The sequence below is a fragment of the Bufo gargarizans genome, chromosome 3 (genome assembly GCF_014858855.1).
Source record: "Bufo gargarizans isolate SCDJY-AF-19 chromosome 3, ASM1485885v1, whole genome shotgun sequence".
NCBI classification, from domain to species: Eukaryota; Metazoa; Chordata; class Amphibia; order Anura; family Bufonidae; genus Bufo; species Bufo gargarizans.
In genome coordinates this window covers 263442777-263467758 of record NC_058082.1, presented here as the reverse complement: position 1 = coordinate 263467758, position 24982 = coordinate 263442777, and the positions used below count along the sequence as shown (strand labels likewise).

Here is a 24982-nt window from a genome sequence, read left to right as displayed (position 1 = left end):
CTATAAATTTGTGTCCTTCAGAGGTTTTCTAGATAAAATTGTACCAATGTGTAATGCCCACTTTTTGGGCACAATAATGGCCTGTCAAGAAATATTGTAAACATAGATTTCCCCTTATAGTTAGGTAATTTACATTGTAAATATGTATTACATTTATAATTTTTTATGTTTGGTTTGAAGGTTTATAGCATCAACACTGTAGCAAAGGAGATTGAGCTACCTGGAGCCTACATGCTAGGTGCTGGGGCATCTTCATATAAATGTGTTGGGGTGAATGCTGAGGTTGGTAAATCTTAATCATTTTTATTTTTTTACCCTCTATAAGGTTCTATGCAAACAAAGTAAAATACAAAACTATTGAACAGAAGCATGCTGCTGTGGTCATCTGCCCCTACAAGGCGACCTCTGTACACTAAACAGACTAGGCTCTTTTGAGCCTAGGGCACCAAAATGATCTCAGAACATGTAGGACCCAGCTATATTCATTGATCAAAAATATTGTTAACCCCTTCCCGACCTATGACGTACTACTACTTCATGGGAACTTTCCCGCAATTTGACGTAATAGTACGTCGCAGTGATTGCGCGGGCACCGGAGCGGAGCGCGCGCGCGATCACTGCAGGGGCCCGGCAGTCTGTGGTAGCCGGGCCCCTGCTGTATCCGCTTGCATTGCTGTAAAAGCTGTTGCCGGCGGATTAACCCCTTGTATGCTGCGGTCCGCGCTGACCGCGACATAGAAGGGGTTTGTGTCGGGTGAGTGATCGCATCGAGTCCCCGCGCTTTTGTGGAGGGGACCCGATGCGACACAAGGCAGCCCGATACCGTTCAGAGGCAGCCCAATGCCTTGCACGGCATCTGGATTTGCCTTCTACGGGTGACGGGGAGATCCAGCCTCAGGCTGGGTCTCATAGGCAACCTGTTAGTGTATTGCTCAGTGTCATACACGAACAGCCAATGCAATACAGATGTATTGTAATGCATTGCAGAGGGGATCAGACCTCCAAAAGTGAATGTCATAAATAAAGTAAAGAAAAAAAGTAAAAAAAAGTGTTTTTAATAAAGTGATAAAATTAATAAAGTAAAAAAGAAAAAAAATGCCCCTTTCTCCTTATTTTACAATAAAAAACTGAAAAAAAACACTAAACCCACACATATTAGGTATCGCCGCGTCCGTAATGACCGGCTCTATAAATATATCACATGATCCACTCTGTCCGATAAACACCATAAAAAAATAATAAAAACGGTGTAAAAGAAAGCAATTTTTGTAACGTTACATCACAAAAAGTGCAACACCAAGCGATCAAAAAGGCGTATGTCCCACAAAATGGTATCAATAAAACCGTCACCTCATCCCACAAAAAATGAGCCCCTACCTAAGACAATCGCCCAAAAAAATAAATAAACTATAGCTCTCAGAACATGGAGACACTAAAACATCATTTTTTTTCTTTAAAACTGCTATTATTGTGCTAAAATGAAATGCATAAAAAAAAATATACATATTAGGTATCGCCATGTCCGTAACAACCAGCTCTATAAAAATATCACATGACCTAACCCCTCAGGTGAACACCATAAAGATAAATAAAAAAAAGCCATTTTTGTCACATTACATCACAAAAATTGCAACAGCAAGTGATCAAAAAGGCGTATGCCCCCAAAATAGTACCACTCAGACCGTCACCTCATCCCGCAAAAAAAATGAGACCCTACCTAAAAAGATTTGGTCGAAAAATATAAAAGCTATTACTCTCAGACAATGGAGACACTAAAATATTATTATTTTTTGCTTCAAAACTGCTATTATTGTGCTAAAGTGAAGAAAATATAAAAAGTATACATATTAGGTATCGCCACATCCATAACAACCAGCTCTTTAAAAATATCACATGACCTAACCACTCGGGTGAGCACGGTCAAAAAATAAAAAAGCTATGGCTCTCAGACTATGGAGACACTAAAATATCATTATTTTGGTTTAACAAATGCTATTATTGTGTAAAACTTTAATAAATAAGAAAAAGTAGACATATTAGGTATTGCCACGTGCATAACGATCTGCTCTATAAAAAAGTCAGATGACCTAATCCCTCAGGTAAACGCTGTAAAAAAAAAAAAAAAAAGTGCCAAAACATACATTTTTTGGTTACCTTGCCTCACAAAAAACGTAATATAGAGCAATTAAAAATCATATGTACCCCAAAATGGTACCAATAAAACTGGCACCTTATCCCGTAGTTTCCAAAATGTGGTCACTTTTTTTTAGTTTCTACTGTAGGGGTGCATCAGGGGGGCTTCAAATGGGACATGGCATCTAAAATCCAGTTCAGCTAAATTTGCCAAAAACCATATGGCGTTCCTTTCCTACTGCGCCCTGCTGTGTGCCCGTACAGCAGTTTACGATCACATGTTGGGTGTTTCTGTAAACCGTAGAGTCAGGGTAATAAATATTGATTTTTTTTTTGGGCTGTTAACCCTTGCTTTGCTACTGGAAAAAATTGATTAAAATGTAAAATCTGCCCAAAAAGTGAAATTCTGAAATTTCATCTCCATTTTCCATTAATTCTTGTGGAACACCTAAAGGGTTAACAAAGTTTGTCAAATCAGTTTTGTATACCTTGAGGGGTGAAGTTTCTAAAATCTGATTATTTTTGGGTGGTTTCTATTATGTAAGCCTCACAAAGTGACTTCAGACCTGAACTGGTCCTTAAAAAGTGGGTTTTGGAAATTTTTCGAAAAATTTCAAGATTTGCTTTCAACCTTCTAAGCCTTCTAACGTCCCCAAAAAATAAAATGTAATTTTCAAAATGATCCAAACATGAAGTAGACATATGGGGAATGTAAAGTAATTACTATTTTTGGAGGTATTACTTTCTATTTTAACCGCCTAACGCAGATTCGCGTTCCGGAGGTGGCAGCCCTGCGCACAGTCACGCATATATGCGTCATCTCGCGAGACGCGAGATTTCCTGTGAATGCGCACACACAGGCGCGCGCGCTCACAGGAACGGAAGGTAAGCAAGTGGATCTCCAGCCTGCCAGCGGCGATCGCTCGCTGGCAGGCTGGAGATCCGAATTTTTTAACCCCTAACAGGTATATTAGACGCTGTTTTCATAACAGCGTCTAATATACCTCCTACCTGGTCCTCTGGTGGTCCCTTTTGTTAGGATCGACCACCAGAGGACTCAGGTAGGTCAGTACAGTCGCACCAAACACCACACTACACTACACTACACTACACCCCCCCCCGTCACTTATTAACCCCTTATAAACCCCTGATCACCCATGATCACCCCATATAAACTCCCTGATCACCCCCCTGTCATTGATCACCGCCCTGTCATTGATCACCCCCCTGTCAGGCTCCGTTCAGACGTCCGTATGATTTTTACGGATCCACGGGTACATGGATCGGATCCGCAAAACGCATACGGACGTCTAAATGGAGCCTTACAGGGGGGTGATCAATGACAGGCGGGTGATCACCCATATACACTCCCTGATCACCCCCTGTCATTGATCACCCCCCTGTCATTGATCACCCCCCTGTAAGGCTCCATTCAGACGTCCGCATGATTTTTACGGATCCATGGATACATGGATCGGATCCGCAAAACACATGCGGACGTCTGAATGGAGCCTTACAGGGGGGTGATCAATGACAGGCGGGTGATCACCCATATACACTCCCTGATCACCCCCTGTCATTGATCACCCCCCTGTCATTGATCACCCCCCTGTAAGGCTCCATTCAGACGTCCGCATGATTTTTACGGATCCATGGATACATGGATCGGATCCGCAAAACACATGCGGACGTCTGAATGGAGCCTTACAGGGGGTGATCAATGACAGGCGGGTGATCACCCATATACACTCCCTGATCACCCCCCTGTCATTGATCACCCCCCTGTAAGGCTCCATTCAGACGTCCGCATGTGTTTTGTGGATCCGATCCATGTATCCATGGATCCGTAAAAATCATGCGGATGTCTGAATGGAGCCTTACAGGGGGGGGTGATCAGTGACAGGGGGGTGATCACCCTGATCACCCCCTGTCATTGATAACCCCCCTGTAAGGCTCCATTCAGACGTCCGCATGTGTTTTGTGGATCCGATCCATGTATCCATGTATCCGTAAAAAATCATGCGGATGTCTGAATGGAGCCTTACAGGGGGGGTGATCAGTGACAGGGGGGTGATCACCCTGATCACCCCCTGTCATTGATAACCCCCCTGTAAGGCTCCATTCAGACGTCCGCATGTGTTTTGTGGATCCGATCCATGGATCCGTAAAAAATCATGCGGATGTCTGAATGGAGCCTTACAGGGGGGGTGATCAGTGACAGGGGGGTGATCCGGGAGTCTATATGGGTGATTACCCCCCTGTCATTGATCACCCCCCTGTCATTGATTACCCCCCCCTGTCATTGATCACCCCCCCCCCCCCCCCCCTGTAAGGCTCCATTCAGACATTTTTTTTGGCACAAGTTAGCGGAAATTTTTTGTTTGTTTTTGTTTTTTCTTACTAAGTCTCATATTCTACTAACTTGTGTCAAAAAATAAAATCTCACATGGACGCACCATACCCCTCACGGAATCCAAATGCGTAAACATTTTTAGACATTTATATTCCAGACTTCTTCTCACGCTTTAGGGCCCCTAAAAAGCCAGGGCAGTATAAATACCCCACATGTGACCCCATTTCGGAAAGAAGACACCCCAAGGTATTCGCTGAGGGGCATATTGAGTCCATGAAAGATTGAAATTTTTGTCCTAAGTTAGCGGAAAGTGAGACTTTGTGAGAAAAAAACCAAAAAAATCAATTTCCGCTAACTTATGCAAAAAATAAAAAATTTCTAGGAACTCGCCAGGCCCCTCATTGAATACCTTGGGGTGTCTTCTTTCCAAAGTGGGGTCACATGTGGGGTATTTATACTGCCCTGGCTTTTTAGGGGCCCGAAAGTGTGAGAAGAAGTCTGGGATCCAAATGTCTAAAAATGCCCTCCTAAAAGGAATTTGGGCCCCTTTGCGCATCTAGGCTGCAAAAAAGTGTCACACATCTGGTATCGCCGTACTCAGGAGAAGTTGGGGAATGTGTTTTGGGGTGTCATTTTACATATACCCATGCTGGGTGAGAAAAATATCTTGGTCAAATGCCAACTTTGTATAAAAAAATAGGAAAAGTTGTCTTTTGCCAAGATATTTCTCTCACCCAGCATGGTTATATGTAAAATGGCACCCCAAAACACATTCCCCAACTTCTCCTGAGTACGGCGATACCAGATGTGTCACACTTTTTTGCTGCCAAGGTGGGCAAAGGGGCACATATTCCAAAGTGCACCTTTCAGATTTTGCAGGCCATTTTTTACACATTTTGATTGCAAGGTACTTCTCACACATTTGGGCCCCTAAATTGCCAGGGCAGTATAACTACGCCACAAGTGACCCCATTTTGGAAAGAAGACACCCCAAGGTATTCCGTGAGGGGCACGGCGAGTTCCTAGAATTTTTTATTTTTTGTCACAAGTTAGCGGAAAATGATGATTTTTCTTTTTTTTTCTTTTTTCCTTACAAAGTCTCATATTCCACTAACTTGCGACAAAAAATAAAAAATTCTAGGAACTCGCCATGCCCCTCACGGAATACCTTGGGGTGTCTTCTTTCCAAAATGGGGTCACTTGTGGCGTAGTTATACTGCCCTGGCAATTTAGGGGCCCAAATGTGTAAGAAGTACCTTGCAATCAAAATGTGTAAAAAATGGCCTGCAAAATCTGAAAGGTGCACTTTGGAATATGTGCCCCTTTGCCCACCTTGGCTGCAAAAAAGTGTGACACATCTGGTATCGCCGTACTCAGGAGAAGTTGGGGAATGTGTTTTGGGGTGTCATTTTACATATACCCATGCTGGATGAGAGAAATATCTTGGCAAAAGACAACTTTTCCCCTTTTTTTATACAAAGTTGGCATTTGACCAAGATATTTTTCTCACCCAGCATGGGTATATGTAAAATGACACCCCAAAACACATTCCCCAACTTCTCCTGAGTACGGCGATACCAGATGTGTGACACTTTTTTGCTGCCAAGGTGGGCAAAGGGGCACATATTCCAAAGTGCACCTTTTGGATTTCACCGGTCATTTTTTACACATTTTGATTGCAAAGTTCTTCTCACACATTTGGGCCCCTAAATTGCCAGGGCAGTATAACTACGCAACAAGTGACCCCATTTTGGAAAGAAGACACCCCAAGGTATTCCGTAAGGGGCATGGCGAGTTCCTAGAATTTTTTATTTTTTGTCGCAAGTTAGTGGAATATGAGACTTTGTAAGAAAAAAATAAAAAAATAAAATCATCATCATTTTCCGCTAACTTGTGACAAAAAATAAAAAGTTCTATGAACTCACTATGCCCATCAGCGAATACCTTAGGGTGTCTACTTTCCGAAATGGGGTCATTTGTGGGGGTTTTCTACTGTTTGGGCATTGTAGAACCTCAGGAAACATGACAGGTGCTTTGAAAGTCAGAGCTGTTTCAAAAAGCGGAAATTCACATTTTTGTACCATAGTTTGTAAATGCTATAACTTTTACCCAAACCATTTTTTTTTTTTGCCCAAACATTTTTTTTTTATCAAAGACATGTAGAACAATAAATTTGGCGAAAAATTTATATATGGATGTCGTTTTTTTTGCAAAATTTTACAGCTGAAAGTGAAAAATGTCATTTTTTTGCAAAAAAATCGTTACATTTTGATTAATAACAAAAAAAGTAAAAATGTCAGCAGCAATAAAATACCACCAAATTAAAGCTCCATTAGTGAGAAGAAAAGGAGGTAAAATTCATTTGGGTGGTAAGTTGCATGACCGAGCGATAAACGGTGAAAGGAGTGTAGTGCCGAAGTGTAAAAAGTGGCCTGGTCATGAAGGGGGTTTAACCTAGCGGGGCTGAAGTGGATAAAAGTAGAGAAATTGAAATTTGCAAATTTTTTTAACTTTTGGTAAATTTGGTATTTTTTTATGAATAAAAATGATTTATATATTTTTTTTACTCATTTTTACCTGAAGTTTACCATGAAGTGTGATATGTGATGAGAAAAAAATCTCAGAATGGCCTGTATAAGTAAAAGCGTTTTAAAGTTATCACCACATAAAGTGACACATGTCAGATTTGCAAAAAATGGCCTGGGCAGGAAGGTTAAAACAGGCCCGGGGTTGAAGGGGTTAAAGGGGTTTCTCTGGGAATTTCACAAAATGAAAATGCTTAATTATTACTTTACTATAGATATATTCCCAAATACCTTTCATTTCATTATAATAGCTCATTATGTCTAGGGAGCAAACATTAGGAGAAATAAAATGGCCACCGTCCTATTAGTACACACAAAATCTGTCCTAATCACACAACAGGACAAGTTACTTATCAGGGATTACGGATGATAAGATATTTAGCTAAATCTCTGTGGGAATGGAGTTCATGAGAAGATATGAAGTACAGACCTGTGGTAATATGTTGCTGTGGTAATGGAGACTGCATACAAGTGCTGCTGCTCATTAACCACACTCCACCCTTATGTCTCCTCCTGAACTCCATTCCTGCAGAGATTCAGCTGAAGAACATATTAAAATGTATTCAGGATCATAATCCTTGACAAGTAGGAGAGGAGGATATGGCAGCTCTTTAGTTCAGTGTTCTGAAGTAACTTGTCCTGTGTGATTGGGACAAGTTTTTTGTGTGCTAATAGGATGGTGGCCATTTTATTTCTCCTAATGATTGCTCCCCAGACAGAAAAAAACATTATAACTAATAAAAGATATTTGGGAATGTATTTAAAATAAAGTAACATTTAAGTATTTTCATTTTCTTTATTCACAGAGAACCCATTTAAAGTGTACCTCCAGTTTCAGAAGGTCATGGTGACATGTCAGAAGTTCTGATTCCTGGGGTCCAGGTGTTGATACCTTTACAAACACTGACACAAAGTAGACAAAGCTGAGCGTTGTACCTATTTGACTGTGATTGGATTTCCCTGGAGAGCTAAGCAGAGTGTATTCATATACTTTCAATATTGCAAAGAAAAGTAAAATCTTTATTTTATGGATGGTAGCAGATATCACTGGATCATACCATTGACAAAAGATGATGGGACTGCTCACCCCCTTTTGCCTCACCAGTTACTGCACATGTCACAGAGCATGCCCATAAGGACTCATGCAAATGGCTGTGTGTGTTTTGTGGTTCGCAAATCTCGGATACCGGCCGACTGTATGCCAACATTTTTTTTTTACTCCTGCAAAAATTTCCTATCCTTGTCCACAAAGCTGATAAGAATAGGATATGTTATAATTTTTGCGGGGCTGATTCTATATTATCAGAAAACTAAAGCAGACTAAAAAGAAGCGTACATGCCCTTTAACCCTTTCCATGGACATATGTCATACGTCCTGGGTAGGGTGGCAATTCAGTACCCAAAGACGTACCTTATAGGTCCTTGCTACTGTTGGCTGGATCTCGGGTTGTATAACAGCTAGTCATTAAAGCCAGGCAGTCTCCTAGATCTTCTGACCCTGTCATGGGTGGGATTGTGACAGACGGGTCTTGGTGAAAGCTGAATTTACCATCATCTTTCCTTCCCAAACCAATTTCTAAGTGCTCTACCTTGCAATATATCATGACTAGAGACTTGAACTTGGTTTTATAGTAAAACAAGACCACCATTAATCTCTAGCTGTTACATAGCCTGAGCTATACCAGCAGAAAGTGCTCCTCCCCCTTTAGCCAGCTGAGATGTCGCCCAGCCTGGAGGTTGGGGCAGCAGGGGGAGAAGAGATGACAGGCTGCATTGGGAGAGGCATAGCTTGTCTCTTCCTATCAAACTGTATATGTCCCCAGGGGGAGAATAGCATAGACCTCTGTGCATGCTATCAATCCCCCCTCCCCTATCAATCGGAGGGCATACTTGCTCTCTGATTATCACATATTGGGGAGTCTGGAGACTTTTTTCCAGAAAAGTGAGAAGATTAGCACTTCCACATAAACATCCAGCTCCTCTTGCATCACCTGACCATTGGGCATGACACAAAGAGAGCCGGACACCGCTGTGGTCTGTGATTGTCTGCCACAATGTCAAACCAGATGTTTATATCGATGGAGCCCAGCTGGCACAAGCAAGCAAGTAAGTCATCTTCCGTGGGATGCTTCATTCTTGCACAATCCCTTTAAAGAGGACCTGTCACCACAAGATGCATTACAATCTGAAAGCACCATGTTATAGAGCAGGAGAAGCTGAGTGGATTGATATATAGTTTTATGGGAAAAGGTTAAATAAAACCTGTACTTTATACCTTTATATCTTTGCTTTGTCCATCTCCTGTGGACAGCTGTACGTACAGGGACCAGGGGTTATCAGTGACTGATAGAATTGTGTGTATGTGTGCATACAGACGTAGCTGTCAGTCACTTATGATACCTACTCCCTGTACCAAAAGTTGTTCACAGGAGGGGGAAAAAGCAACTATATAAATGTTTAAAATTGCAAAAATAGAATATTAATTCAAAAATGCACTGTATATATGGGATAGGACCAACATTTTACTGAATCTTTTTCCACAAAAATATCTATCAATCTGCTCAACTTTTCTTGCTCTGTAAAGGTCCATTCACACAACCGTATTTTTTATCTGCATCCGATCCACATTTTTAAATGATCAAATGCGGAAGCATTAATTTCAATGGGGATAGTACACCGTGTGCTGTCTACATCTGTGTGTCCCTTCCACAGCCCTGCGAAAGAGAGAAAACATGTCCTATTCTTGTAAAAATGATGGCCCAGAATAGGTATTTCTATTATAGGGCATTCAGATTGCATTGCATTTTGTGATGACAAGTCTTCTTTAAAACCAGATTTCTTGTCTTTTCTGTTCTGGTGCTTTTATGAAGATATGTGTTGGGGCAAAAACCCCAATGCCAGATGAGTGGTGGACCATGAATTTGAAGTTATGGGTACCCATAGAGAAAAAACAACATAGGCATAGAGCTATCAAGAGTTTATAAACTTTATTAAAGAAAGCAGAGGTTAATAAAGTGATTTTCTGGATCATTTCGAACTGAAGACGTATTTAAACATTTACGTCATTAACTCATTAAAAACACAATCTGAAATTAGCATCTTCTTGGCTATACGCCTAGAACGTCTCCTTAATCTTAAATGTGGGTGCTAGCCACATACTAGTACTCCTAATGCTTGTTAAGATTCCTTTCTAACAAGCATTGGTAGGGGCTAGGAGTGACCTTGAAGTTATAGTAACTTTCCACAAGAAGCTCACAGTTCATTACACAAAAAATGGCAGTATGAAATACAAACATGGAGGCTGAGGACACAACATGGAGTCTTAACCCTCGCAGGTGTCTGCTTTCAGAAAATATATAGTTATGAGATTTAGCGTGATTTTTTATTTTGTAATATAGGTTTTATTTGTACATGTCAAATGTGTGAATAAAATTTGTTCTGGCTACCGGCAGAGAAACTGTTAAATCTTACAGAAATGAGATTGGATGGGTGAACAAATGCCAGGCTGTGGTGGCACTTACTGTAAATTTGAAAGAAGAGAGATCATATTTGTGACCTATCAGACTTAGCCAGTCTAGTTTTCCCCTGAGAGGGGATGCAAGAAGTGTTCACACATTCCACAACCAGAAGGATCCTCCTCCACTTCTAGGATCAAGCTTGACTTATGAACATTGTAGTATGGTGCTGTAACGTAAATACCCTTACAATACAGGTGCTTTTACACTTGACGATTCAGGAGCCATAATGCCCTGATTGTTGAGCAGAGGGGAGAGCTACACTTATATATCACACGTGATTACTACTGCGTTCACTCTTCCCCATACAGATTAATTTCTTGTGGGCAGCAGACCAAGTAAAACAGGGCAATGTGCTGCCCAGAAGACACAAGCAGCCTATGAATGAGTGCCTATATGTGTGGTGATTAGTGGTACCTTCACACGAGTTCCTAGGATAATTCCTGATAATCTGCCCATATAAAAGGGCCTTTAGGGTGCTGCCACACGTGGTGGCTGTGCTGCGTTTTGGGCATGGCAAATAAACAATAAAAAAAAAACTGATGTGGTATTTGCAACAACATACCTGTATTTATGCTGCATCTCCTTCCAGCAAGGGTACAGCAAACTCAAATTACATTGAGAATGTAACTCTATTTTGTAATGAATGTAGTTTTGTGTACTTTGCTGGAAGGAAAAGCGGCATAAACACAGATCTATTGTTACAAAAACTGCATGTTTTTTTAATGCGTTTTTTGCTGAATCCAAAACACAGAACGACGTGTGGCAGCACCATTAGACGGGTGAAAGTATTATATAAAGGTCAACCGCTTTGCACAGGATTGTAAAACTCTATATGTGAGCTGCACTATAAAACAGAATAATGGGGAACCTTAGTTTCATGTTGCAAAAGGCTCTAGTGCTGAGCCGAAACGTTGCACCGCACGGGTGAATAAAGGAGTTATGTTTTATCATCTAAAGGAGTGCCGTTCACTTTCTGGACTATTATTGGGGTAAGAAGTCTCTTTCCTTGAGAAGGTGCACCCACATTTTTCTTATTTAGCTGGTGCTGCCATTTTTCTCAATTTTATATATATATACACACATACATACACAGTATATGAGATATTTGTCCTATGCTTACTTTGCAGATGATATTTTCTATAAAAGCAGAAAGCCCAACTTCACCTGCTGTGAATGGAAATTATCTGGCCAGCATCAACCCTGCAGACAACAGCTGTCTTTTGGAGAAATACAGGGAAAAGTACAGTGACCATGACTTTGGGCTTCTGTCAAACCTGTTTGCCACTGAGGGGAACCCAGGAAAGGTAAGTAGTAACTTGAAACATCTTATGCTCTGATGCTCATATCAGGGGGGTTGGGCTGGAGGAGTGAAGATGGGGATATGTCCGGGTTCAGCTCTGAACTCGGACAACCCCTTTAAGGCCCGAGGTCTGGTCCAGGATTCTGTGTAATTCTTTAAATTCTGCATTCTGCTTCTTCTATTTGAGGTTTTCTGCATGCCATTGTTCTGTAGAGGAGCTATATAACTAGAGCAGAAATCATCCCTGGAATTTTCAAAATAATACTTCTGCCACAATCAGACCGTTGGCACAAAAACAATGAAAGTGCATGCCCAGTGAAGGAAATAACTTGATATAAGAAGGTGAATTTTTATGCTCAGTTAAATAGATTTTTCAGGGAGATAATTATTTAGAAAAGAAAAGAGCCAGAATCCACCAATCTCCCCCTTATAGCTGCTGTGCTGCTCCAGTCCACGCTGCTCTCCACTTCCTGTCCTGGGGCTTGACATGGTAAAAATGCCAGGAAAGGCCCGCTCAGTCAACCTTTGGCCTCAGTAGTGACCCACCTCAGCCACTGATTGGCTGAGAGGGTCTTTCCTGTCACGTTAAAGGGCTTCTGTCACCCCCCTAAAGTCATTATTTTTGTTTTGGCTACTTAAAATCCTTATACAGCAATATATCACTATATAGTGCTCTTACTCATTTTCGTTCAGTAGTTTATTTAAAAAAACTGACTTTTATATTATGTAAATTACCTCCCTACCAACAAGTAGGGTGGCTACTTGCTGGTAGCAGCCGCATCCTCCTTTCATAAAGACGCCCCCTCCTCATGTTGATTCACAGGGCCAGCGAACGCGATCGTCCTCTGGGTGGCCCTGTCTGCGTTCAAATTTTCGCACCTGCGCCGTACCGGTCTTCAGTCGGCGCAGGTGCACTGAGAGGAGGACGCTCGCTCGCCGCTCCTTCCTCAGTGCGCCGGGTGTAGATGTGACGTCATCGGCGCAGGCGCATTGAGGATGGAGCGGCCGAGCGAGCGTCCTCCTCTCAGTGCGCCTGCGCCGACTGAAGACCGGTACGGCGCAGGCGCGAAATTTTGAACGCAGACAGGGCCACCCAGAGGACGGGCGCGTTCGCTGGCCCTGTCAATCAACATGAGGAGGGGGCGTCTTTATGAAAGGAGGATGCGGCTGCTACCAGCAAGTAGCCGCCCTACTTGCTGGTAGGGAGGTAATTTACATAATATAAAAGTCAGTTTTTTTAAGAAACTACTGAACGAAAATGAGTAAGAGCACTATATAGTGATAATTTGACTTTAGGGGGGGTGACAGAAGCCCTTTAAGCCAGAACAGAAGTGCAGAGCACTGAGGACCTCAGCGGTGTTGAAAGATCGGTAGAAGAGAGTACGGTAACTTTTGCGTTGTAAGAGCTTTTTTGTTTTTATTTAATCCTATCTGGCCTGTTTTATGTATCTCCCTGAAAAATCCACTGATTGATGCATGTGTTTTACAGGTCATTGAAGTCAAAGTAAAAAGAAGGACCGGTAACGATAACTTTGTGAGCTGCATGAGAAAATCTTTAAAGGAGCATTATGGAGACAAATCTGTTGGAATGGGAGGCTCTTTTATTATACAAGAGGGGAGAGCCAATCTCCATATAATGGTGAGACATTTATCTTCTGCCTTGACGCTTCCAGTATTGTGCTTTGTTTTCTTGACTACAATGGTGATGTCCCATGCACACTTTACCACTGGCCTTACCGTCACGTGCCGTATACTGCAGAGGCCAGTGATTGTCTGCACGTTGACCCGATATACATGGGATATCACTGCTGCAGCCAGGAAGAGGATGTCAGCACTGTAGGACCGGAACGTGACACTGGAAGCGCCAGGGGAAGAAAAAGTCAGTTAAGATTGCATTTGATTTCTTTATATGCATACTGCAGCAATTTTGGACCTATGAGACGTGATGACTTTTCTGTTACAATTGTTTTTCATTTGCATATTCGCCTTTGGCTAATTTCACACTTGCGTTTGGTGCGGATCCGTCATGGATCTGCACAGACGGATCCGTTCAGATAATACAACCGTCTGCATCCATTTAGAATGGATCCTTTTGTATTATCTTTGACTTTAACATAGCCAAGACGGATCCGTCTTGAACATGAAAGTCAATGGAGGACGGATCCGTTTTCTACTGTGCCAGATTGTGTCATAGAAAACTGATCCGTCCCTTTTGACTTACATTGTGTGCCAGAACGGATCCGTTTGGCTCTGTTTCGTCAGAGAGCATTTTGGTGTCCACCTCCCAGAGCGGGATGGAGACGGAATGGAGACAAACTGATACATTCTGAACAGATCCTTTTCCATTCAGAATGCATTAAGGCAAAACTGATCAGTTGTGAGAGCCCTGAACGGATCTCAGAAACGGAAAGGCAAAACGCTAGTGTGAAAGTAGCCTTTACTGTGTCCTCTTTTCAGCACTGTACAGATATTAACATTTTAAACTGTGACACTGCAGACCTGTTTTTATACATCTTTAAATTGTGCTTTTCCACAGCCTCGTGAATATTCTGCCTGTCCCTTAAACACAGACGAAGATGTAGATAGCTGGCTAAATTTTTTCGACATGAAGGCACCTCTTATTTGCCAGTCAGTGTTTGTTTCTCATGACCCTGTAAGTCCTCTTTATTTTACATTTTAAGTTTCTGTACTTTTGCCTCTCCGTATATTTGGTGTGGAGGGCCACTAGTTCACAATAGACACTACTAGCCACCCGAGGATTCTCATGCACTGGTCCTATCCTAATTAATAGGAACTGTGTACAAGATTCCTTGGGCAATGTATGGTCACTCTGCCAACTATATCGGGAGAGCAAAGTTGACATATTAAACTGTACCTATATCTCTATAATATCTTGAGTGGTAAGAAACTTCTTCCTCACCTTCAGTCATCCTCTAATTCCCTTTTCTCTGCCAATGAGATATCGGAAAACATTTAGAAACCTCCTCAGTCCCCCCAAAAGTAATGTCTGCAGTAGTACAATAAAACCGTAAACAGGGAAGAGTGGTGTGCAGCTGCAGTTTTCTCTTTTTGTGTCTCTGAGGCTGCATGCTGTAAAAGAGAATTGAGGAGTGCAGAGACTTTGGATTGGCTTAGATTGGCATTAAACTGGTATAACATCAGGTAGCGCCCAGAACAGACATGGGGAAAGAGTGATGTCATTGTTTCTAATCTTCTTTACTTGTGTGCACAGTTTCTGACAACAGTCCACGGCTTGCAGAAATATTATAAAAATAATTATATTACGAATTTAAAGTGTACCTATATAAAAAAAAACAACAACAAACCTTTTTAATCCCTCTGCATGACTTTTGAAAATGAATATTTTTTTGTGTGTATATGTATGTATGTGTGTGTGTGTGTGTGTGTGTGTGTGTGTATATGTATATATATATATATATATATATATATATATATATAGTACAGACCAAAAGTTTGGACACACCTTCTCATGCAAAGAGTTTTCTTTATTTTCATGACTATACAAATTGTAGATTCACACTGAAGGCATCAAAACTATGAATTGACACATGTGGAATTTTATACATAACAAAAAAGTGTGAAAAAACTGAAAATGTGTCATATTCTAGGTTCTTCAAAGTAGCCACCTTTTTCTTTGATTACTGCTTTGCACACTCTTGATGAGTTTCAAGAGGTAGTCACCTTAAATGGTCTTCCAACAGTCTTGAAGGAGTTCCCAGAGATGCTTAGCACTTGTTGACCCTTTTGCCTTCACTCTGCGGTCCAGCTCACCCCGAACCATCTCGATTGGGTTCAGGTCCGGTGACTGTGGAGGCCAGGTCATCTGGCGCAGCACCCCATCACTCTCCTTCACGGTCAAATAGCCCTTACACAGCCTGGAGGTGTGTTTGGGGTCATTGTCCTGTTGAAAAATAAATGATGGTCCAACTAAATGCAAACCGGATGGAAGAGCATGCCGCTGCAAGATGCTGTGGTAGCCATGCTGGTTCAGTATGCCTTCAATTTTGAATAAATCCCCAACAGTGTCACCAGCAAAGCACCCCCACACCATCACACCTCCTCCTCCATGCTTTACGGTGGGAACCAGGCATGTAGAGTCCATCTGTTCACCTTTTCTGCGTCGCACAAAGACACGGTGGTTGGAACCAAAGATCTCAAATTTGGACTCATCAGACCAAAGCACAGATTTCCACTGGTCTAATGTCCATTTTTTGTGTTCTTTAGCCCAAACAAGTCTCTTCTGCTTGTTGCCTGTCCTTAGCAGTGGCTTCCTAGCAGATATTCTACCATGAAGGCCTGATTCACACAGTCTCCTCTTAACAGTTGTTCTAGAGATGTGTCTGCTGCTAGAACTCTGTGTGGCATTGACCTGGTCTCTAATCTGAGCTGCTGTTAACCTGCGATTTCTGAGGCTGGTGACTTGGATGAACTTATCCTCCGCAGCAGAGGTGACTCTTGGTCTTCCTTTCCTGGGGCGGTCCGCATGTGAGCCAGTTTCTTTGTAGCGCTTGATGGTTTTTGTGACTGCACTTGGGGACACTTTCAAAGTTTTCCCAATTTTTCGGACTGACTGACCTTCATTTCTTAAAGTAATGATGGCCACTAGTTTTTCTTTACTTAGCTGCTTTTTTCCCTTTCGCCCATGACAGCACCCTTGAGAGACCGCCTCCATCCAGGACAGGAAACAGGAACTTTCGTGGAGAGCTCATAAGGAGGAGCATGGCCCCGAGACCACCAGTTCCTGTTTCCTGTCCTAGACAGAGGACGGTTCGTGGAGAGAGGAGAGAAAAGCTAGGCTGCAGGGCCCCGGAGGAATTGTTCTAAAGTGGGGTTACCTGTTCCGGCATAAGTCTCCTCTAGGAGCCGCCGGCCGGAGTCTGGTGTCTGCTGCTGGGGTCTGGCTTACGCTGCGCTGGCGATACTCTGCAGTCCCGGGCTCACCGAGAGGTGCGTTCGGCACGCCGGTCCTGCCCGACAGTGCTCAGGCGGGCCGGGGCCTTCTTCTTGCCTAGAAGACCTCGGCTGGCAAATTCTGAAGGAGTGGCAGGGCTCCCTCCGCCCATTAGATACACCTTTCACACTCACCCCCCAAGTGATCCAGTCCCTTCACTGGTGGCTGAACCCCGTAAACCTGTCCCAGGGGCTCCCTTGGTTCCAACAAGACTTTGTTACCCTTACCACTGACGCAAGTCCTTCCGGGTGGGGGGCCTGTTGCCAAGGGTACTTAAGACAAGGTGTTTGGGAAAGAGAGCAGAGTCTAGACTCCCAAAACATGAGGGAACTGAGGGCGGTCTTTTTCGCCTTAAAAGAGTTTCTTCCTTTACTACAGGGAAAGTCTATAAAAGTTTTTTCAGACAACGCCACAGTGGTCTCCTATCTGAACAAACAAGGAGGAACCAGATCAGAAAATCTTATGCAGTTAACAACGGATATCTTTTCCCTTATAATTCCTTCTGTGCCGTCCCTTATGGCAATACATCTAAAAGGTTCAGAAAACAAAGTGGCAGATTTCTTAAGTCGAAATACACTAGACCAGGGGGAATGGTGTCTGAACCAAATGGTGTTCGATCAAATAATTCGACTTTGGGGTCGTCCTCATCTGGATTTGTTCGCCACCAGAGAAAACAGAAAGTGTCATCGTTTCTTTTCCCTCAGCACGAGAGATTCACCAACAGGGATAGATGCCTTCTCCCTTCCCTGGCCGAACCAGCTCCTCTACGCCTTTCCTCCATTAAGACTTCTTCCAAGATTCTTACAGAAGCTGAGACAAGAAAGAACAACAGTGATCTTAATTGCTCCTTTCTGGCCCAGAAGAACCTGGTTCACCTGGTTGAGGAAGCTATCCTTGACGGACCCTTGGATTCTCCCGGAGTGGCAAGATCTTCTATCCCAAGGACCAGTCAATCATCCGAGTGTGAAGCAGCTACACCTAACAGCATGGCTCTTGAGGGGGAAATCCTAGAAAGTAGAGGACTCTCCAAGAGCGTAGTTTCCACTTTACTATCCTGCAGAAAGGATGTCACCTCCTCTATTTATCTCAGGATTTGGAACACCTTCCAGAAGTTTGCCAAGGATCCAGTGAATCCTTTAAATCCCCCACCTATGTGTAGGATTTTAGATTTTTTGCAAGCTGGACATGAAAAAAATTTGAGGCCAAGTACTCTTAAAGTACAGGTATCCGCTTTGAGTGCGTTCTTTGATTCTCCCATCGCTAGCCACCCGTGGGTCCGAAGATTCTTTAAAGCCATCAGCAGGCTTAGGCCTATACCTGGACCTTCAATTCCCCCCTGGGACCTCAACTTGGTCCTTACTAGCCTCACAGAACCTCCCTTTGAGCCACTTAAACAGTTACCTATAAAGATCTTGTCTTTCAAAACAGCGTTTCTTGTGGCAATTACCTCAGCAAGGAGGGTTGGTGAGATTTCAGCCTTCTCTACCTCGCCTCCTTACACTAACATCTTAGATGATAGGGTTCTTATTAAACCAGATCCTTCCTTCTTACCGAAAGTGGTTTCTATGTTTCATAGAACGCAGGACATTATCCTTCCTTCCCTGTGCCAAGATCCGAGAAATGAAAAAGAGGAAAAACTGCACTGTTTAGATGTAAAAAGATGCCTATCTCATTATCTGGAGGTTACTAGTCAGTGGAGGAAAACCTCAAAACTCTTCATTCAGTTTAGTGGGAAAAATAAGGGCCTCCCAGCCTCTTCTAAAACCCTTTCCAGATGGATCGTGAGAGCCATTAATTTGGCCTATTCTTCAGCTGGAAAGGCTCCCCCGGGGGGCTTTGGTGCTCATTCTACAAGATCAGTCTCCACCACTTGGGCAGAAAGGGCTGACGCTACCTTAGAACAAATTTGTAGAGCAGCCACATGGCATTCGCCTGGCACCTTCTTCCGTCACTACAGATTGGACCTAGGCAATAGAGAACAGCTAGCCTTCGGTAGGAAAGTCCTCCAGGCGGTAGTCCCACCCTAAGAAATAAAGGGATTTCTATTCTAGTCGTCTCTCAAGGGTGCTGTCATGGGCGAAAGGGAAATTTAAGATTACACTTACCGGTAATCACTTTTCCATAAGCCCATGACAGCACCCGGGTTTATTCCCACCCTGATATACATATAAAAAAAAATATATATATATATATACACATATACAAAAAAAAAAAAAAAAAAGAGAAGAGTGTGGTCTAGGACAAGTTCTTGCGATTAACTGGTGGTCTCGGGGCCATGCTCCTCCTTATGAGCTCTCCACGAAAGTTCCTGTTTCCTGTCCTGGATGGAGGCGGTCTCTCAAGGGTGCTGTCATGGGCTTATGGAAAAGTGATTACCGGTAAGTGTAATCTTAAATTTCTTGCCATAATACAAATTCTAACAGTCTATTCAGTAGGACTATGAGCTGTGTATCCACCTGACTTCTCCACAACGCAACTGATGGTCCCAACCTCATTTATAAGGCAAGAAATCCCACTTATTAAACCTGACCGGGCACACCTGTGAAGTGAAAGCCATTTCAGGTGACTACCTCTTGAAGCTCATCAAGAGAATGCCAAGAGTGTGCAAAGCAGTAATCAAAGCAAAAGGTGGCTACTTTGAAGAACCTAGAATTTGACATATTTTCTGTTTTTTCACACTTTTTTGTTATGTATATAATTCCACATGTGTTAATTCATAGTTTTGATGCCTTCAGTGTGAATTTACAATTTTCATAGTCATGAAAATAAAGAAAACTCTTTGAATGAGAAGGTGTGTCTGTACTGTGTGTGTGTGTGTGTGTGTGTGTGTATATATATATATATATATATATATATATAAATTTGTATTAATTTATTCAAAGAAGTTCTCCAGCCCATTGTCAATGTTGACAAAAAGCTTAGAATGGTATAAAAAAAAAAAAGAGCAATACTTACTTTATTGTTATTCCCACCCCTTAATCGGTCTCTGTATTCTATTATAGCAATAATGAAATTTCAACACAGACATGTGAGGCTAGGAGAATTTGACAAAGACATATTTGGGTTGAACTGTTGCTGTAGCTGTACTTGTTAGTGTTAGGGTACTTTCACACTAGCACTTTTGCTGGATCCGGCAGGGTTCAGCAAAAACGCTTCCGTTACTGATAATACAACCGCCTGCATCAGTTATGAACTGCTCTGGTTGTATTATCTTTAACATAGCCAAGACGGATCAGTCATAAACACCATTAAAAGTCAATGGGAGACGGATCCGTTTTCTATTGTGGCAGAGAAAACGGATCCGTCCTCATTAGGGCTGAAACGATTACTCGAATTAATCGATTAACTCGGTTACTCGACACAAAAAAATCCTCGAATCAATCAAATCAAATCGATGATTCGTTTGTGCCATGTGACCACAGAGTGTGAGTGAAGAGCTTGCTATTACTCACGCTCCGTGGTCACCCACCTGCTCGCACAACGCTGCTTTGGATCCTGACGTACACACATTGTCAGAACATTTTAGTTCACTGGCGCTGTGGCTGGGCACTAATGGCTAGGAGGGGCAGTGGGGGGAACTGATGGCAGTGGGGGGAACTGATGGCAGTGGGGGGGAGCTGGTGGCATTGGGGGAGGAGCTGATTGCAGTGGGAGGGGGAGCAACTGATGACATGAGGGAGTTGGTGGCATTGGAGGGGGAGCTGATGGCACTGGGTGGGGTGGAGCTGAAGGCACTGGGGTCAGGGAGAGCTGCTGGCACTGGGGTGGGGGAGGAGCTGCTGGCACTGGGGTGGGGGAGGAGCTGCTGGCACTGGGGTGGGGGAGGAGCTGCTGGCACTGGGGTGGGGGAGGAGCTGCTGGCACTGGGGTGGGGGAGGAGCTGCTGGCACTGGGGTGGGGGAGAGCTGCTGGCACTGGGGTGGGGGAGAGCTGCTGGCACTGGGGTGGGAGAGAGCTGAAGGCACTTGGAGACCGGAGCTGATGGCACTGGGGGGGAACTGATGCACTTGGGCTGATCGCACAGGGGGAACAAAGGGTGTGGGGACTGATGAGTTTTTATAAAGGAGAACAGTCTATTAATTCATTCTTTCTTATTAGAGTACTCGATTAATCGTAAAAACAATTAGTAGAATACTCGATTACTAAAATAATCGTTTACTGCAGCCCTAGTATTCATTGACTTGCATTGTGGGTCATGACGGATCCGTCTTGCTCCGCATCCCAGGACGGAAAGTAAACTACAACATGTTCTCCGGTATGGGAACGCAACTAAACGGAACGGAATGCATTTTGCAGCATTCCGTTCTGTTCAGTTTTGTCCCCATTGACAGTGAATGTGGACAAAACTGAAGCGTTTTTTTCCCGCTATTGAGACCCTATGACGGATCTCAATACTGGAAAGCTAAAACGCTAGTGTGAGAGTAGCCTTAATAAATTCTGAAGGCTCAAGAGCAGTTGAGTTACGCTAGCAGGACAATGATCCAAGGCACACAAGCCAACTCTGAATTGCTCAAAGAAAAAAAAATGAAAGGGGTTGACTCCTCTAAGAAAATGGGGGCATATTGCTAGATAGGTGCTTATCCCACCGCTGGGACCCGCACCTATATTGGGAACTGATCCCCTCAAAGTGGTGGCTGGAGGACTCCAGTCCGGCCACCACCAAGCACTCTCCCCATAGAAGTGAATAGGAGCTCCCATTCGCTTTTATGGGCCCGACGGAAGCTCTGGACTATTTTCAGTGGCCCCATGGAAACGGAATGTGCAGTGTGTCCTTCCCCGCTTTCGGGGCTCCGTTCTTGATATAGGTGTGGCTTCCACCTCTATTGTCTGATAGGTGGGACCCACACCTATCAGACAATGGGGGCATATACTAGCAATATGCCCCTATTGTCTGAGATGAGACAACCCCTTTTAAGGTTTTGGAAGTGGCCAGGTCCTGACTTAAAAACTGTTGAGATGCTGTGGCATTACCTCAAAGGGGTTATCCTGATATTGATCACCTAGACTCTGGAAGACTACACCAGAAACATAACGCACGCATGGCCTCTACACAGTGGACACAGCCTTCAGGTTCCAGCTCCATCCACGGTTTCCAGCACCTGCTGCAAACTGCTAATCGGTTAGGTTATGTTCACATGACAGATTTCAAAAATCTGTCTACAAACTTTTTGGGGTTTTTTTTACGTGTTTTTGATGCAGTTTTTCAACACTTTTTTTTTTTTTTAACAATGGGCATTTTCAGCTCGTTGTTTTTGGCGAAGATCTACATCAAACACCACGCAGAAAAAAATTCAGGCCCGTACAGACAATTTTTTATTTTTTTTTACGCTTCCTATTTATTTCAATAGGAAGTTCGGCATGGATTCCACCCCGAGATAGGGCATGCTGCTTCTATTTTTCACGTGGAAAAAAAAAATAAGTGCTGCTTCCGATTGAAATAAATGGAAGGCTGTTTTGAGGCATTTTTGGAGCATGAAAAACTCCATGTGAACGGGCCCTTGGTGTGTCGGTAAAGATTCATTGCTAGTTATTGCAAATGTTTGATTGCAGTGTTTACTGCCAACAGTTACACAACCCATTGTCCTGTAAAGGAGGATTGCTTTTTCACATGGGTGGTACAGGTTTTATATAAATGTTTCTCTTCAATAAATGGAAGTTTAAAAACTGCATTTTGTGTTCACATTTAAATTGTGTATATATGTGTGTATATGTATATGTATGCACATGGGTGATTAAATCATCATCACTTTTACTTGGAGTGCTGTCCTTTTTTCGTTTCCTATATATATATGTATATATATAATTATGTATATATTTATAAAATTGTATGCTTGATTATAGGGCTTTGACCTGCGTGTTGAGCATACCCATTGCTTCAGTCATCATGGTGAAGGAGGACACTACCATAATGACACAACACCAGATTCCGTTGAATACCTTGGATATTTCCATCCAGCAGAGCACCTCTACCGCATTGACAGACCAGCTGTTTCACACATGGTTGGACGGGATTAGGATGATGTCAAGTTGATAAGGAAAATCACAGACAAATTCAGCTAATCTTTTTTTTTTTTTACTGTATAAAATATAGGCAGACTCTATAAAAATCATTTTATTAGATTTTCTATGTCTTTTAGAAGCTATGCAAAATGGGAAATGAGTATTACTAATGCTTAAAATGATTATTTCCTAAGAGTTATTGGATTATTAAAGGAGTTTTCTGAGTGTGTAATAGCGATGACCTCTCCTCAGGATAGGTCAACAATATCTGACTGAAAGGGGGTCCAACTTCTTGCCGATCAGTTGTTTTAGGAGGCCGCAGCCTCCTCACAGCTCACCAAGCACAGCACCTTCCACTGGATAGCGGCTGTGCTTCGTATGATTTGTTTTTGAATAGGCCGTTAATATAAAAATCCTGAAAAACCTTTTGAATAGCACTATAATGTACTGCTAGCTCTATTCAGAAATCTGCAGACAGGCTACAGAAGCCAAGGGGACCCTGCTCTTATTAGAAGGTCATGGGCTCTATTAAAGGGAATCTGTCACCCGCTTTTGGATTATCTACAGTCATACATGAGTAATACTGCAGAACAGGAGTCCATATCACTATTTCTTTTATTTTCCTACTAGCCCTGTTCTCTCTCTCGCTGTCAGTGCTCAAAGCTGCACTGAAATACCCAATCTGGACTGCTGTAACATAATGGAGAGGAACTGGAACTGGAGGAACAGGGGGGCAGTAGCTAAATAAAAAAAATAGTGATATGGACTCCTTATCTGCTCTACTATTCATGTATTACTGTAGATAATAGTCCAAAATGGGGATGGCAGATTTAATACCATCTTTTGATGAATGATGATGTTTAAATGTGCACACAGCCCTTAATAATGCCATTTTTAAAATGATCAGCAGTATTCAGAAATAAATGATTGTATGCAATATATGCTTTATTGTAAAATAACAAATAATGAAAATAAATGATTGACTTTGAGTGTATTGTATGTTGTGCTACACTTTTAATCCTTTTGCTGTTCCACCTTTGGTAGCCAGGACAACACCCTACTAGTTCTACAGTAACATACAGTTACAGTATGTAAAGCAAGAATTGTAATAATGTATACATCTTCAAGCTGATCTGCTTCTGGATGTTGGTAATGCTGTTCAAGTGATATTTTTTTTCAAAATACTGGTATGATTCTTTACCTCACTATAGCATAGTATGGACATTGCATCTGCAGAGATCAGAGGAGGATGTCCATGTGTAAAGAATTAATGGAGTTGTCCCATCTCGCTGTTTCCATGGCTAGATTGGACGAAGCACTGGCCAGACTCACAGAAACAGTCAAGCAGGCCTGTGCCCCGTTGCTTCCACGTTGATAAATGTAAGGTAATGAACCCAGGCTGGAGCTGCAAAAGCAAATAACATAAAAGGAAACAATATCTAAACCTGTGATCCAAACACATTAAAGGAGATTTATCAATACTGGTGCTTTCTGCAGGGTCTGGTCAGGCAGCAGAAGGTGGTACATGAGCAGATCTTAATGGCCAACAGCTCCCTTTCACCGATAGAGTAGTTGCATTCGTCAGGGAAGAAGGCTTTAGAAAAGAAGCCACAGGTATACATCTTCTCAGAATCCCCTTTTTGGGCGAGTTTGGCTCTGCCCCTATGGAGGATTCGTCCACTTTCACATAAAATTACCTCTTGACATCCAACCAATGAAGAATGGACACAGAGCTGAAGGCCTGATTAACCTCTTAGGGACATATGACGTACCGGTACGTCATTATGTCCTGGTACTTAAGGACACATGACGTACCGGTACGTCATGTGTATTTCCGATCACCGCCGTGTGGCAGGCAGTGATCGGAACTGGGTGCCTGCTGAAATCAATCAGCAGGCACCCTGGGACAATGCGCCGTATCGGCGATCACTGCAAACCGCAGGTCAATTCAGACCTGCGTTTTTTTGCGTTTCTGGATTATTCGGGTCTATAGTGACCTGATAACCCGGAACAGGATGGCGATCGGTGGTGTGATAATACACCACCAATCACCATCCTGCGATCCTGAGAGGTGATGGTGACATCACCTCTCAGGATCGCTTCCGATTGGCTGCAGGGCGG

General features: G+C 42.8%; 1 protein-coding gene across 2 annotated transcripts in view; it reads left to right on the top strand.

Moving 5' to 3' along the window:
• The window catches only part of C3H11orf54 (chromosome 3 C11orf54 homolog), a 41850-nt gene extending 18000 nt beyond the window's left edge, over positions 1–23850 (top strand). Inside the window, exons 5-9 of one of the 2 annotated variants that reach the window (XM_044286733.1) lie at positions 181–282; positions 11717–11893; positions 13379–13528; positions 14426–14542; positions 22703–23850. In XM_044286733.1, the coding sequence (XP_044142668.1) occupies positions 181–282; positions 11717–11893; positions 13379–13528; positions 14426–14542; positions 22703–22876 (720 nt within the window). In that variant the 3' untranslated portion in view covers positions 22877–23850. The remainder of the gene's footprint in view (positions 1–180; positions 283–11716; positions 11894–13378; positions 13529–14425; positions 14543–22702) is intronic. The other variant, XM_044286734.1, reaches the window with a different exon arrangement.
• The last annotated feature ends 1132 nt before the right edge of the window (positions 23851–24982 follow it).